This window comes from Ruditapes philippinarum, unplaced genomic scaffold (genome assembly GCF_026571515.1).
Source record: "Ruditapes philippinarum isolate M1 unplaced genomic scaffold, ASM2657151v2 ctg150_1_1_1_1, whole genome shotgun sequence".
Taxonomy (NCBI): domain Eukaryota; kingdom Metazoa; phylum Mollusca; class Bivalvia; order Venerida; family Veneridae; genus Ruditapes; species Ruditapes philippinarum.
The window spans coordinates 248,641-264,512 of NW_026867137.1; the positions used below are offsets into that span (position 1 = coordinate 248,641).

General features: G+C 32.6%; 1 protein-coding gene across 1 annotated transcript in view; it reads left to right on the forward strand.

Annotated features, from left to right (window-relative positions):
• The first annotated feature begins 11,399 nt into the window (after window positions 1-11,399).
• LOC132734968 (ribosomal protein S6 kinase alpha-5-like) overlaps window positions 11,400-15,872 on the forward strand; it is a 35,887-nt gene continuing 31,414 nt past the window's right edge. Inside the window, exon 1 of the mRNA XM_060721874.1 lies at window positions 11,400-11,563. Within this exon, the coding sequence (XP_060577857.1) occupies window positions 11,494-11,563 (70 nt within the window). The 5' untranslated portion in view covers window positions 11,400-11,493. The remainder of the gene's footprint in view (window positions 11,564-15,872) is intronic.

Here is a 15,872-nt window from a genome sequence, read left to right on the forward strand (position 1 = left end):
TTATTATTATTTATTATATTTATTACGGTTACTGCTTGTACATCTAGCATAATGTTCAGATGAGGTGAAATCTGGGCTTTCTATTACATAGGCTGTGACAATATGACATTATAACAGTGTTGATGTGAGCATAAGAGCATTAGATAGAAATCTAACTTTCTGTATGTCTTAAATGTTTACCATGTAAAATTCCTATTGCATTTTAGAAGAAATAGGAAATTGTTGCATTTAGTTGACCTGTTTTGGCTGATTTAGGCTTACCCTTAAAATGATATAGGCAGACTACTGAATGCTGGTATATTACATGGTTTCTAGTATAAAATGTTATATATCTTACAAAACTGCATGCAGTAATTATATAACTCAAACTACCATGTATTGACTTAAACTTGATCTGTAAGCATATAAAAATAATGCACAAAAGTATATTAATAAAAAAATATGAAACAAAATCAATGATTTTACAGTATAACTATAAGGAAGTCAATCCTGTGTTTAAGATCACCTCTAAAAAAAGATAACCTTGTAAGTAAAGGCCGCATTTTTGATAACCTGTTATTGAAAAAATAGATTAAAGTAATGGCCACTTGTCTATTAAGGCCATGTTTTGTCTTTCCCATGATTGGCTTTTTTCACAGGTTTGACTGTACTTAGGTCATTTTCCTCATTACTTTTGACCAATTATATAAAACTTCTTTTGATAACTTTTCAGCTGTGCTTTATTTTTGCTTTGCAAACTATTTTTTTATGTTGTGACTAATGGTATAAAGTTAAACTTTCTGTGCATTTTGCATCTTTTACTTTATTCTGAACTTAGGATATTGTCAGTTGGCATGTTATGTTTGAACATACAGTGTTGTGACTCATACTTTTGTCATAAAATACATGTATACTATGTATTATTTGAATTGCCAAAAAAGAAATAGTTTCATAAACTGTTGGCAGTTTACCTCAGTATTGTTGATTGTGATTTTGTTACCTATTTATATGTAACTGTATCTGCATGAGGGTGCTTAATAGTTTACATGCTGAATTTATTAACTTTTCTGGCTTCCATTTTTGGAACTGTCCATTATTGATTTTGGGGATGTCAAAAATAGTCAGTCAACAGTATAGAGCCTGGTCATACTATACAGATGTGCAGCCTAACATGGCTCTATACTGGTGGCAAAAGTTCTTCAGTTGAAGCAGTTTAAGGCAGAAAGTTTAAATGTTTTATGTTTCTTGATACAACATTTATCATGCTCAAAACTTGAAAATTGTAGATTCCTTATTTTTGAATTTATTGCATGAAAAACAGATGATTTGTCAAAAAATTAGTAATATAAGAATATTGATAAACAAAACTAACTTTTTTGTGTTTGTTTTAAATGTATCCAAAATTAACTACATGTAGGAAGTCGGACTTATAGCCTACTTATTTTGTTTAGTTTTAAGTTTTGTATTATATTGTTATGTTATTGTATAGTTACTGTCCACCTTTACAGTTAGTGATGAACATGTAGGAATGCATTATTTCTGAGTTTGTATATTTTATGAAATGTTGCATTTACTGGTGTTATTAGAAGTAGATATGTGATAATTATGTTTATTGAATGTCTATATATGACACATTGTTATGGGTTTAGGCTGGCCTTGTGTCGTCCCATCATATGTTACTTTATGTTGTGCTATAAAAGTCTTGCATTTATTTTTGAGGAACAAAGTTTAATGAAGTTTCTTGTACATTTATTATTAATTTATTATGTATATGTATTGAGAAGGCTTAGATTAGTCTTTCATCATTAGATGTCTCGAAATTGTACTATGTCCTTTTGTTGGCTTTCTAGGGGTCACCTAATTTACATGGACTTGTATAGAATTACCTATTCAAATTTTAGTCTGTGAAACTTCATGGTCTAAGATATTTAGCTTGTAGTAAACTTTGTGAATCTCTATATAAGTTGTGAATTTTTGTTTGTGAAATTAAGATTTGACCATGGATGACTTTACAGGGACTACACTGAGGATTTTTAAATTTGGGGTCTGGGAATAATTTTAATCATGTTCCTTTTGATGTAGGTCTAGACCAGTTATATGTTTACAATGCTTTTTCACTCAAATCAGGCAGAAAATAGCAAAGAAAACAACAACAATTTTCAATTTATTTCTGAGAATATTCCTTAACTATCTGCTGCATATCTTTCTGTTTGAATGTCTCAGCTGATCTATGTAAGAAATTAAAATTTTATATTTTAGGCTTTTGTTCCTCAGTGTAGTTCTTTTAAATTCTACCTTCTTCAGCATTGAAGAATTATAAAGCAATGAAATGAGTTGAGCAGTATAACCAACATGGTCCTTTTGAATTTTGTATATTGGCTCTCAAAATATTATGTATGCAAAAACACTTGCTGAAAATTTTGCATGCAAGTTATTTTATTTGAAACTTTTGTCTCTACATGTTGATACAGTCAGATACCTTTAAGGTCACTGTCAGGTACCTTTTAGGTCACTGTCAGATAGCAATTATTCTGGCACAGAACTGATATTAATTGACTTAATCCCCTTTATGTGCTTAAGTATGTCTGCTCCACTGTAGTTTTTAGGCCATTCATCATCTGTTGTTTGTAAATATTAAGGTTATTAAGTTGTTCATTCAAAATTAAATATTTGCCAAGCTCATGTCTCAATTTTACCTTAAATTAAAAACTGTTTTTAGTTTCTGGCAATGTTTTACATATAAAACTTGTTTTTCTCAATTCTTTGTTACATTTGTTCCAACATTTTAGAATTTATTGTAAAATTTGAAGCATATACATATATTTTGAACACTGTATAACTATTTGTTAATTAATGTTAATGGATCATGAACATGTGTATATTTATTCATTTTACATTCAGATTTACAAACACTGTTTTGTATAGAAGCTTATTGTGTATTTTTGTAAAATGTGATTTGTTTTCTTTTGAAATAAGAATGTGCCTTTGAACAAATTTATACATATTTATACATTTTTTTATATAATAGCATTTTTACATTATTTAGGGAAATGGCCTTATGAATAAATACATTTTGGATTAAACAAACATAACTTGGAAATACACATGTAGGTACTTTATAACTTGGAAATACATACTCTATGAGAGGTTCAGGACAAGTTCAGGTACCCAGTGACACTCCTAAGCAACATAGAAAAACTTTAAGATTACCAATATCTTAAACCATAGATAACTACAGAATAATTATGTTTATTACATGCTTTTCAGTGGTTTATAGAAATATATCAGTGATATAAAACTGGTAATTTCACTGTTTGAAACAGTGAAATTACCACTTTGATAATTTCACTGTTTTGAATTTAAGCCCCTTACCTTGTTTCAGTGAAATACCAGCGTGCACAGTACTGGGTACCAACTTAATGACGTGACGTGGTAAATGACGTCACGTTGTATTATTATTTGGCGCGCTTTTCATTCCGTGTTAGGTTACATGTGTTTTTAAAACGTTTCTTTGCATGTAATAAAAAGAAAATTCGTTTAGTTTAGTGTAAGATTGAAATATATTTCACCTTGTGAACACCAAAAGTTCATATTTCACTCGTGGCTGCGCCACTCGTGAAATATACCTTTTGGTGCTCACTCGGTGAAATATATTCCGATCTTACACTGAACTAAACAAATATCCTCTATATACTAATCTAGCTCTGCTTAAAATAAGAGTTCAGACTAGCTATTTGAGTATATACAATATTTAATATGTTACTGGTCATGGTTATAATTACATTTATATTTGAAAATTAATCCTGATAGAGTATAGCATTAAATATAAAATAAAACACAACTTTTAGTAGAACTTTTACTTTAGGAAAGTAATCTCTAAATCACTGTTTTTGTTTTAAAACATGCTTTTTGCAGTTTAGCTTTATAATTTTGCTGATTTTATTTATAGAGGAAAGGTATAATAGATATACAAAAAAGGAGTAAATACTAAAATTAAAATCTGAGATGATGGTTTTCATTTATATTTAAGCTAGAACACCATAGTATGATAATTATATTACAATAATTAAAAAACTTGTTTTGGCATAATTGAACTATTTTTCAACTATTATAGCAACATTAATGAAATATTGATTTTTTTAGGTAAATGTGCTAAGGGTTTTATGACCTTCTTTTGTTGTTGCTTTTTTTACATTCTCACTAGAGCACAGAGTGCTTTCATGTGAGCTATATATAGTAATCACATGTTGTCTGCCACAGATTCCTTGAACAACATCTAAACCAAAGGTAGATTTTTGATTAAACTTTACAGGAAATGGTCTTACAAAACTTAGTCTGATACACTCAATCATGCACCTGCGATTAAAATTGGACTCACCATTGGGAATACTTACTTTGCATAGATTTATAAGAAAATGTATAAAAATATTTTTTTTTTTAAAAACTGTTTTGTTTGAAACAACATTGCCCATTGGAAGATTCTTGATGTGCCTTGTGAGCCACTGCATGAATTATATAAATCATGTTTCTTTGTTTCAAAATGGCCACACCTCATTGTTAATTTTGTTACTAAGAATAGATATTTTTTTTTTGTGGTAAGCAAAGCTCAAGCTGTTCATTGACTAACTTTTTTATTTTTCTAAACTATTACCTTATAGAATTTGTATCATACAACAATATCTGTGTTATTCTTTATGCTATATGCCTTCAAATTAGGTCAGATACACATTTCTGTGTGTGAAATAAACTTTTACATTGGATGTCTGTAACTTATCTTACATGATGGGCACAGTAACCTTTTTACAGAGTTTTATCCCTTTCCTTTCTGTCAAGTACTGTGAATTTAATAGTTGAGGGTACTGTCTTACAGACAGCTCTTGTTTTAAATTAAGACTACTGATACACTTTACTGTGTGAAGGTATTTGAAGACCTGTTGTAGTCTAACAGTTGTTCTCTGGTGAGCAACCTAGGGCCTATATGTCCCTCTTGTTTTGTTTTACTTAAAATGATATCCGTCCTATACTTAAAATGTTGCCATTTATGTGCATTTTTAAACATTCCATTTTGCTAAGTCAACCAAATTCTGTATGTCACTTTATCAAACACTGACAATAGTATGAAGTACGCTACATGTATTCTTTGTTTGAACAATTTTTCAAAATTCCTCAAGAATTTTTCTGGTTATAAGGACATCAAATTGTTCCTCAGCTAAATTCAGTTCCGTAGATAATGTCCACCTTTTTTTCTTTAAAGAAACGAAATAAATGAATTTCTGCCTAACTTCACATACCACTTATTTCTAAACAGACTAATACATAATTTGGTTGACAATATCGAATATTATAAATATGAACATTATTGTTATTTTCAAAATGGGTTTTGTTAGTATTTACATGTCTGGCATTTTTTTCGATGTAGATTTAATTAATTTTCATATAATGCATATTTTGTATAAGAGCATAAAGCTAATTGCTGTGATTTATACAAGCATGATGTACTTTTGTATATAAGTTAAAAACAATTATTATAATAACAAGCTGTGTTGCTTCTTTTCTTTTTTCCTAAAGTCAAGTGACATTACCAGGGAAAATTTTATTTTTGAAGCTGTGTGTACTGAAGAATAAAAATCTGGAAATAGGTTGATACATGGAAAGCAATGAAAACAACAAAGTTGTATGGAAAACGCAGACTTGATTTGATTGTTTCTGTTCATGAGGGATAATAGAATTGTTCGTGTTTCTATGGTGTACAGGAGAATGCAATAAAGTTAAATATTGAATATTTAGATATCAATATTGAATATTTAGATTTATGTATCAACATAAAGATATAATCTGGTTTAAAAAAAGCTTAATAAAGTAAAAATTCATTCACATGGCATTATAATGAGACAAAAAAGATGTGAGAAGAGCAAGCATGTGTATGGTATGATGCTCAAGGGAAATAAGAGGACCTTGCTCGTACATGGTTGTGTACCTAATTTATCTTGCAAAAGGACAATGACATTGTTATTTTATAATAAGGAAGCTCACATAATATTATTTTATCCCACTTGTTCAGTATCGAACCTTCACTTATTTAATATCCTCTAGTGTAAAATTGTATGTTTAAAAAAAGCAAAGTTCAATAGGAAACTTCCACGGTGGAACGTAACAATCAAATATAATATTAAATCATAGATTACTAAGAGAAACTCATTAGTAATATGAAAATATAATAATAATTATTATAATGTCAAAACAAGTTACCTTATCTGGAGAAGTGTTTTCTATTTGTGAATCAAAAGTTTCCCTGAACAGTCGGTTCATGTTATCTTATACAACATCTAGAGGCAAGTTGGAGAAATCATTTATAGAATGAAAACGTCAATTAATATGCGTTACTAATTTAGTTGAGAAATCTTTGTCTACAAAATTAATATGGGATCAAGGGCTATTCATACGACGGGAATAATATTATTATGATGGTGGAAGATCCCATATCGTGATTCTCATTATAAAGCCCCGAAATTTTATTATTTCCATTTCTCAAAAGCTATTTACTTTAGTGTATCCGTTAAAGTTTCTGGAAAGTTACTTGTTTGACAAGTTATTTCACACTCGGCACTATTTTCTTCGATTTCTTCAAAAGAGAATGCTAAATCTATTGAAATAAAAAGGGCGACACATACACGAGATTATCAATCTTGCATTTCGCCAAATGATGGCATTTTTTTGGCTCAAGAAGCGCACATCATCAAACGGCATCCAAGGAGTATAAATTTACACCATTGATAAAATCGGCTTTAAAAAGACATATTGGCACCATTTTTTTATTGTAATAAGTCATTTATTGCTATCATAAAGATATTTCATTAGCTAAAATATGACGAACCATTTTTTACTGAATGCATTCCTTTATCAATACTGTTGCTCAGCTTGACTTATACTACTCAAAATTTAATTTCACTTGATGGACGACAATGCCCGACCACGTAGAGGCACGAGTCGCCAACGAGTACCAGCAGACAGCAGCTATAGAGAGAATGGACTGGCCAGAAAGGTCCCCAGGCCTTAATCCAATTGAACATGCCAGGAACAAACTGCAGACTGCAATATTTGCTCGACCAGACCTGCCAACCACGGTTCCAGAGCTCCAACAGGCACTGCTGGTCGAGTGGGCTCGATTCCACGACAAAGCATTCGAAGGCTTATTAGCAGAATGAGAAGCCGATGCCGAACAGTAATCCAATCAAGGCCACCTCACGCGATTACTAAAGCGAAATTCATGTACCCTTCAATTAATTTGTCTAAAAAGCCTAATTCTATGACCTTGTAGGAATTAAACACAATCTTCTAAGTTTTGAGTACTATTTTAGAATAGCACAGAACAGCACAGAGGAGTCGACAGGCACAAGGAAGGACAAATCAGTAGATAAATAAAAAATATTTACATATATTTATTAATCGTTTTATTGCTCAGAGTAATTCATTCATTTCTATCATATGATTGGGGAAAATACGTAAATATCTGAAGACGATGCCTCGCAGTATGTCTGAGTTAGTCATCTGGTAACCTCGGTCGTCCTCGTACTGAAATAAGAAAAATCGATTTCCTACAATATAATAACAGTGTAATTATATTTGATTGTCATTCAAATAAGAAATTTTTCATTCGCAAATTTAACAAAACAGAATTGAATGTATAAAACAAATATAAAGCTATATAAAACCTGTCGTGTATCATTTAATACAAAAGACGTTTTTATCACACATCCGTGCCGATTTTGCGACTCCGTAAAAATGGTATTGCACGGCCGTGAATATATTTTGTTGTGACGTCATTAGCGTTATACAAACAAAGTGTAGCGTTATACTATAGGGGCATAATGAAAAATGTCTCTTTTTCACTTTAAAACGTTTTTATGTTTGGTATGTGATAACTAGAATATTAAATTCGTTTGAGTTCATTACTGAATGTATTGAACTCGTTGAATAAAATAAAATAATATAATATAATTTATTCAACTCGTTCGAGTCTCGCATAGAGTCTTATATAATTTATTCCAATAAATTCAGTATTGAACTTACACTCATTCAATATCCTCTATATATAATGCATTTCATATTTACCTGTCCCAGGCTCTGCATTGATCGGTAGGTAGATTGTTGCAGTCTCCGAACCTACATTTGCACTGCGTTGCAATCGAATCAACCGCCGTCTGCGTTGAACTCATTTTTTGTCATTTATTTTATAAACAGGCAATAACAATTTCCCAAATTTCCAAAAGATGGTTATTTTGTGAAAGTATCATTCATACGATGTGATGCCGTTGTATTATGTGGACATTTTGCACACATTTGTACTTGTTTTAACAAATATTAGGCAAAAGTGGCGTCCCTCGTCAAACTGTACAGAAGTGTTTGCATAAATGGCAATGAATTGCACCGTTTGCGTGTATTAAGTTGAAAAAGTACATATTTGGCCTCCAGGCTCACTTAGTGTTCCCAGTAAAACATTAAAACATAAAACAGAATTCCGTCATATACTTACCGACAACAGTAAACGGCCATACTTTATCCACCTCTTCTGCGACGAATACTCCACCGCCGCTGCGATGGACCCACCGCTTCTGCGAAAGCTATGGCCAGTGTGTTCCTTGTGAGTAAGTTAAGCAAATTATGTTTAAATAAAAATACCGATTATATCGTTACACGAAATGAAATATACATTATATCATTTTTACTGTTCATTTAAGGCAAAGTGAGAAATATCCCATATTCACTCCATTCATAGATAGAGTACCTATATTTTTAATTTATTTTTTAAGGTTGGTTGGGAAAACTCGTCTAACAACTTTCAAAATGGCCTCTCGAAGCCGAAGAAGACCTGTTAATTTCCTTAAACCGCGTTTGATGGCCTATAAATAATTTAATCATGTAATACATGGAAACTGTCATTGAAATGTATATTTGCAATTCTTTATAGACCTAAACAGATTTTAAAACAAGATTGTATTTGTGAAAAATGCTATGCCACCGTATTAATACAACGTTAAATAGTAGAGAAGATTTTCTTGTTATTTGTTTGTTTCTATACAACTGAACTATGCCATGATCCAGTTGAGTCAAGTAGAGGTCAATGTAATATTTTTCAGTCTGTCAAATGATAGACAATGTGCAGATGTGTCTAATGTTCAGATACAATGGCTATATATAACGCAATAATTGATTTAAGGTACTAACTGTATTGCATAGCAGATCAACCAGACAATGTTTCATGTTGAATATCTAAGCTCTAGCATTTTCCTATTCAGAGGCCAAAATTTTCTCCTATTCAGATAGCTGTACATGAAAGGACAAGAAAGTAGGTCACTTGACTTTGTCAATGATACAATTCAATTTTACATCGCAGTCTAAAGTATCGATGACATCTGATTAGGATCAGCTCATACTACTATTCTCAAACATGATTTGAAAATGAGAAAGATCTGTGCGAGATGGATTAGATGAACAGAAAAAAGGCTCGCGTACGCTTAGTTTTCCAAAATACTATGCACGGTCTCTTGCAAAAGTCGTCATTGGTGAAGAAACATATATTCAAGGGTCAAACGAAAACATCAACACAAGTTTTACAAAGTCTTTGCAATGACCATATTGCAGAAGAACTATCACCACAAAGACGGTAATGTAATCTGTTAATACGAAATTTTACAGGACAAAAGTTCTTCGAAAACTTAACAAATACACGTTCTTTCGAAAACAAAGACCCGCAACAGGTCTGACCAATCATGACAACGAGTTATCGCACAAGGGGTCTATAAAACAGGAGACTTTCTGAAGCAGAAAGGTCGTTATGCTTCCCCATCCTCCGTATTCACCTGACCGTGTACCTTAATTGTGACTTGTGTTTGTTTCCAAAGGTAATAAATGATTTGTTCAGCGCTAATTCCTCGGTTCTGCAATATTTCGGTGTCTTCATAGTATACCTCGAAAGACTATGGAAATGCCTTTAAAGATTGGATCCGTAGACTGAAATTTGTATATCTCTAGGAGTTGAATACTGTGAGGGAACTAAATAAAAAATTCAGAGTAACCTTTAAAGAATCAATTAAATTTTGCGTGCATAAAAGCATTCATATTTGAAGACCGCTCGTATTTTTCGTTAAAGAACGTTTATCAAATTGATATCCAAATCTCAGAGGAAATTCACATAATTGCCAAATCCCAGTTTGTGTAACTGCATAGCCCTTTAAGATCATTGCCATGCTATCTAAACCAACAAAGTTAGGTAGGAATGTGATATTAAGAGGTTATTAAATAAATGTTGAGTACAATACTGAATTTTTTATATTAGATGTCAAATCTATATTTGCACTAGCCGACTCGATCTGATCTGTGTACATATCCAATACAATCAGTATGGTTTTCAACCATATGTTATATTTCACACCACCATTTTTTACATTTTAACAGAACTTTGTGACTTCAATTACAATTAATAAGGATTTGACTCTTAAAAAATGAAAACGAGGCTATAGATGGGGTGCGATATGGATTAGATATGAACCTTTTAAACACGAGGGATGTGAACTGATATGATATACAGTAGATTTGATGTGGACTTAGTTTATTTCTATAACCGATCAACATAATGAATTAGTCAGTACACTAATAAGCAGAGTTTAATAATCAATTGCAATGTGCATATTAAATGTAGCTTAAGATATGATCGAAACAATTATGTTTCAACACAAAAATACTTTATAACTTTTGTTTGCGTGGCATTCGCGTAGCCGTTGAACGCTTAATTATGCTATATTTACCAACACATGCAGGCATAGAAGGAAACCTGGATATGGTCCTAATATAATTTACATGTACGTCTAAAAAGTACATACCACTGTTGAAGTGTCCCCATAGAATAATGCCCCCCCCCCCAGTCAATAAATAGAAAAATATGCTGCTGAAAAATAATAACCCATCCCCAGACCCTGTCAGACATCTGGCCCCTGTATTATATTGACCCCGGTCAGATTTCAAGAGGAAACACGCCCTTTACCATAAAATAACGATTAAGCTGAAACATACCTGTTTTATAAAAGCTTGAAGCTGTTATGAACTGAAATACTCTATAGTTAAAGTATCGGCAGTGTGCAAATGGAGGGGCAATCTGTGATTTATATTGTGTTCTTCCAAATGGTATCATCTATGCACACAATAAAATGCGTTCCTTCCTTGATTAATTGCAAAAATACATATAAAATTATGTAGCATTAACCTTTATCAAAAATAAAATGAATATAAATAGATTCACAGAAAGGTAATTGCAGTTGGTTCGAATAGCTACGCCGTTGACAATGTTTGGCCACTAAAACCAAAACAAAAGCACGTGCTTTGTTGCTATTTATAGACCAAACGTGACAGTTCCGTGTGAACGTAATGCATTGTGGGTGAAAAGTTTTATAGTGAAGTGAAAGGAATACGGACACCTGTACCTTCTGAATATACCGTTATATTGCATAATCCAGGGTGATGGCATCGCCTAAATGCCAAGATGCCTCCTCTAGAGACCCTCGGCTGGTTACACATGAACTTAAAGATGGTAAGGATGTGTAGATTTGTAACAATCATGAAGTAACTGTTTAGCTGTTTAGGTCGCACTCGCAGGTCAGACCTCTATTATGTGTGTGTATTTGCGTTTATTTATACTCGCCACCGGTTGCCCATATGGGCGAGTCCTCCAGAAGAGTATTAGTCATTTTAGATTTTTGGAGGATAGTGCAATTACAGATACAGAAAGATGCCCAAATTCCAGAAGCTTCTCCTGGTTCTTTAGCGTGCCAAGTGTTTAAGCACCCATACACGGGACCTCGATTTAAAGTCTCATCCGAAAGACTGATTTTAGTAATTTTAGTTGGCCAGCCCGGGAATCGAACCCACAATGTCGAGATTACAAGTCTCGCGCTCTAACCGATTGAGCTATGCGGGCTGGCTGACCTCTATTAAAATGTTGTCCAGATTTAAGTACCACTATTGCACGCCAATTAATTTGTAGAATTAAATCTCATTGGTAGTTGTTGTACGGTAAACAGTCGTTCCTTATTGCAACTTGTGTATTACACGATTAGCGACTTCGTTTAATAGTTTGCAAAGGGGGGTAACCCGGTTGTTAATTTGTTAAATTGGATGTTTTTAAGAAACAGCTGATTTCGGTTTTAAAAGTTTCACAATTTAACAAGAAAAGTTTTTTAAACTTTGCAGTACTATAACCCTAAAAAAAAATTCAACACTCGAAGGCTTATAATAAGGTACCAAATACTAAACCACCGAAAAAATTATGAATTTTTTTTTTTTCCACTATCAAAATTATAGTTACTGGTTTGGGAGATAAACTCGGCCGAAAATCAGTGTTTTGGGGGCATATTTCATTTATTTGTTTACGTATTCTGATGAATCTTGCACCATAATAAACTTCAGCTCTTCGATTTTCCGGTATCACCATAAAAGTTATATTTAGAAACATAACGGGTAATTTTGAGAGGCCCTGGAAGAGGTACGTAAAAAGGATATTTTTAACGCGCGCGAGTAGATAATTCCGGCTCTTTGTTTTTCTTCTTAAATGAGTAAGTTAAAACGTAAAATAACATGTTTAGACATTTTATTATTTCTTTGCTGTTCATTTATGTCAAATAAAAAATATTTGTTACCAAAATTGTTGAGCATTACGTTAGTATAATGAATATCTATGATAACACGATATTTATATGCAACGTACTATGTAACATATAAATCATTTTTACGTAAAACACGTGCTTTAATCATTTATTAACGTATAACGAAATATGTAATTAAAGAATTAGTGATTCAAATTTATTTTTGCTTAGCTTAACAGAGTGAAGAAGAAATTAATTTAGTGGTATTCAACCTACACATTAACATATAAAAGGAGCATTTAACATCAGTCTTTCAATCCATTCCACTTAAAGATTACAATTGTGTAATCAGCCTTTTTTCTGAGTTAGCAAGACAAAAGTGAGTCTGAATTTCATCTACAAAATGTATACGTAAACGTCGTCTGCTTTATCGGTAGTCGGTCAATATATAAAAGTACCCCTGTGCGATCCTCAAAATGAGTATCTGCTGCACATGCGCACAACAATGGGATTCCCGTACTTTTTATAGGCATGTTTTGTAAACAAACAGGTAAAAGTCTGTGTTATTTTTTAAATATCTTACCAAACTTGACAAAATTTCCAGATATTGTCGAATTCCAGCGATAGTATGAGATGGTGAGCTTGATTAGATTAAAAATTCCGATAACTCGATTTAATTATAAAAAGACGAGTTTATCAACCAGCCGAAGTTATCTCCCCAACCAGTATAGAAAGGTGAAAAGCCTACTATATGTTCATTTGCCAAACAATGTGGAACACGCGAAATTGTCGTTTCGGCGACTGAGCCCCATTCCAAAGGCATTTCGCTGCATCATTCTATAACTATAATTTTGATAGTGGAAAAAAATTTTTTTTTCATAATTTTATCGGTGGTTTTGTATTTGGTACCTTATGATAAGCCTTAGAGTGTTGAATACTTTTTCAGGGTTATAGTAGGGGTCCAGGGTCAGATAGGGATAAAGTTTCCAAATACTGATACTGCCACCTGTGTTTGACACCAGTTATTTTAAGGTCTGGACCAAACTTTGTGCAAAATTTCAGTTCATTCCCTTATGCCGTTTTTCCAGAATGTACTGGTTTTTTTTCTAAAATCATCATAGTTTAATGTGCAAAATGACACAGAATGAAAAATGTGGCTATAATTCACACACAAAAATAAATTATTTTAATTAACATTCTGAGCATATTTTCTTCATTATCTTTTGCAGTTTTTTTACATTTTAATTACTTCATTTGATCTATGTAAGAAATTCAAATTTCACATTTATATCAACAATAAATGCATGTTTCCCTACATACCACTACATAAATGTACCATTTTTGGAAGGTCAATACCAAATATATAGAAATAGTTCAGAGCTATTACCCAATAATTTTGACCAATTTACCCAATAAAAATAAAATCTTTGAGTAATAAGAAAGCAAATCAAAGGCCCAGTACCCAATTTGTTTTGATTCTGTAGCGTATTTCCACTATCTCGGACCCTAATTCACCTGGCAAAAACAGCCAAACAAATCCGAAATAGCCTGTTTCCCTTTCTCTTTCATTTTCCATTTGTTTACCGGGAGCTGCTGAGTAGACTGGTTATATAAATATCGATTTTTTTACGGAAAAGCTTATACTTTGAAGAGATAATTACATTGTGGCCCAGACTGAGGTCAATTTCGAGGAAATGGATGAAAAAATCTAATGTTTTATTGCAGTCTTGCAAAACATTTTAGTTAATTTACCAAGCCAGAACCTTAAAGGATAAAAACAAGAAATTCTTTTTAGCTAAACAAGCATACATCATTATTTAATTAAGGTTAATCTACACAAATAAATAAATTTTTCAATGATACCCAATTTTGTTTCTGTGTCACCCAATTGTGTGTCAAGTCCTGGGGTAAATACCCAATTAACTCAAAAGCTTATCTGTAGCTCTGATAGTTGCTTTTTAAGTAATTAATAATCATAAAGTAATAATTTGTTAATTTACTTTTTTATTAATCATTAAGCTACATTATTATATCCATGGTATGTATATACTTCAAAATATGTAAGTGATACGTTAACTCCAAAAATGGTATGTAACCACCTGGTATGTTTCCTCCATGGTACGTAACCTCCATAGTACGTAACCTCCAGTAATCTTCTCAGGGACTACTTAGGGAGAAATTATGACAGCTCGCCAGTGATTGGCTGTGTAAAAGGTCACCATAAATGATGTATTTGGTCACGGTCAGATCTAAAAGCGGAGCGTTATTAAGAGCTGATTTAATCAGATTGGGTTATTTGTCCTCTTGAACTGTTTATTTAAATTATTATGTCACCTTGCTGTCAATAAGCAACACCAAGGGGCATCCATGGCCAAGTGGTTAATGTTTTTGGCTTCAAACCACTTGCCCCTCACCAATGTGGGTTCGAATCCCAACAAGGACTTTGGATTCTTTCACATGAGGAAGCTATCCAGCTAGCTTGTGGAACGTTGGTGATTCTACTCAGGTGCCTGTTTGTGCCTGAAATAATGCAGAGAAGGGCACCTGAGGTCTTCCTCCACTAGTAAAGCTGGAACCTCGCCATATGATCTATAATGTGACGAAAACCCAATTAAACAGACAAACTTAAGCAACACCATATTTAATCGAGTATCATACAGGATATGGACGAAGTCTGTTAATCACCAATGACCAGAGGTGCCGTTATATAAACATTTTATGGACATGTGCTGTGTTTGATTTTTAGCTCGCCTTTTTCAAAAGAAAAAAAAGCTGTTGACTTTGCTGTTGCCGTCTGAAAACTTTAACAATGCAGGTCATAATTTTTTTTATTTTTCAATGTATTGCCTTCATATTTTGACACAATAACGTTTTGGACGTCTTTGCTGTGAAATTTAATAGAATGAAAAGCAATGTCCAATACATGACCCCTATTGATTATAGGGTCATAAGATCAAAGGTCAGGGTCACAATGACCTTAATACATAAAATTGTGCTTTCTGGAGCATAACACAAGTTCCATTTAAAATTTTGGTTTACAGTGTTCAAACTGCATAGGATGATTGCCTATATTCAACATATGAGCCAAGTTTCATCAGTATTGAAGCATTTTTCATAGTTTTATAGAAGTTGGAACTTGTAACAGGAGGCTTTTCAATGAAAACGGCCATTTTTCACAATATGCTCATGGGGTAAAAGGTTAACTATCCAGCACTGAGAAAAATGGAGAGTGCTATTAGAAAGCTAAACACATCAATG